This window comes from Meleagris gallopavo, unplaced genomic scaffold (assembly GCF_000146605.3).
Source record: "Meleagris gallopavo isolate NT-WF06-2002-E0010 breed Aviagen turkey brand Nicholas breeding stock unplaced genomic scaffold, Turkey_5.1 ChrUn_random_7180001900065, whole genome shotgun sequence".
In the NCBI taxonomy this organism is placed as follows: Eukaryota; Metazoa; Chordata; class Aves; order Galliformes; family Phasianidae; genus Meleagris; species Meleagris gallopavo.
The window spans coordinates 1-603 of NW_011163347.1; the positions used below are offsets into that span (position 1 = coordinate 1).

At 62.4% G+C, this 603-nt stretch overlaps 1 protein-coding gene across 1 annotated transcript; it reads right to left on the reverse strand.

The window, feature by feature from the left end:
- Positions 1-2: 2 nt before the first annotated feature.
- BLVRB (biliverdin reductase B) lies at positions 3-314 on the reverse strand (the record flags this gene model as incomplete). The annotated part of the gene is given in 1 exon segment (NM_001303174.1): positions 3-314. A coding segment is annotated over 1 exon segment (171 nt), but the record flags the coding sequence as incomplete, so codon positions are not given.
- Positions 315-603: the final 289 nt, after the last annotated feature.

Below are 603 nucleotides of genomic sequence, written 5' to 3' on the forward strand. Positions count from 1 at the left end.
TGATGTCCCCCCGATGTCCCCTCGATATCCCCACAATGTCCCCCCAGTGTCCCTCCAATGTCCCCCTGATGTCTCCTCAACGTCCCCCTGATGTCCCCACGATGTCCCCACGATGTCCCCACGATGTCCCCCGCTGTCCCCGCTCAGCCGTAGTGCCCGCACACGTAGACGCTCTTCCCATCGAACTCGGTGGTGCTGAGGCAGCGCACGAGGAAATGCGCCAGGTCAGGCGTGGAGATGACACGGGAGCCACCGCCAGTGCCACCAACTGTCACCTCGTAGGCCTCCGTCAGCGGTTTGTCGTCTGCGTGGGGACATTCGGTGGCTCAGCGGCACCACAGGATGTCACCCAACGTCACCACGTAGGGTTGGGGACACACAAGGGGTCGATGGCACCACCGGATGTCACCCAACGTCACCACGTAGGGTTGGGGACACACAAGGGGTCGATGGCACCACCTGATGTCACCCAACGTCACCACGTAGGGTTGGGGACACACAAGGGGTCGATGGCACCACCTGATGTCACCTAACGTCACCACGTAGGGTTGGGGACACCCAAGGGGTCGATGGCACCACCTGATGTCACCCAACGTCACCACG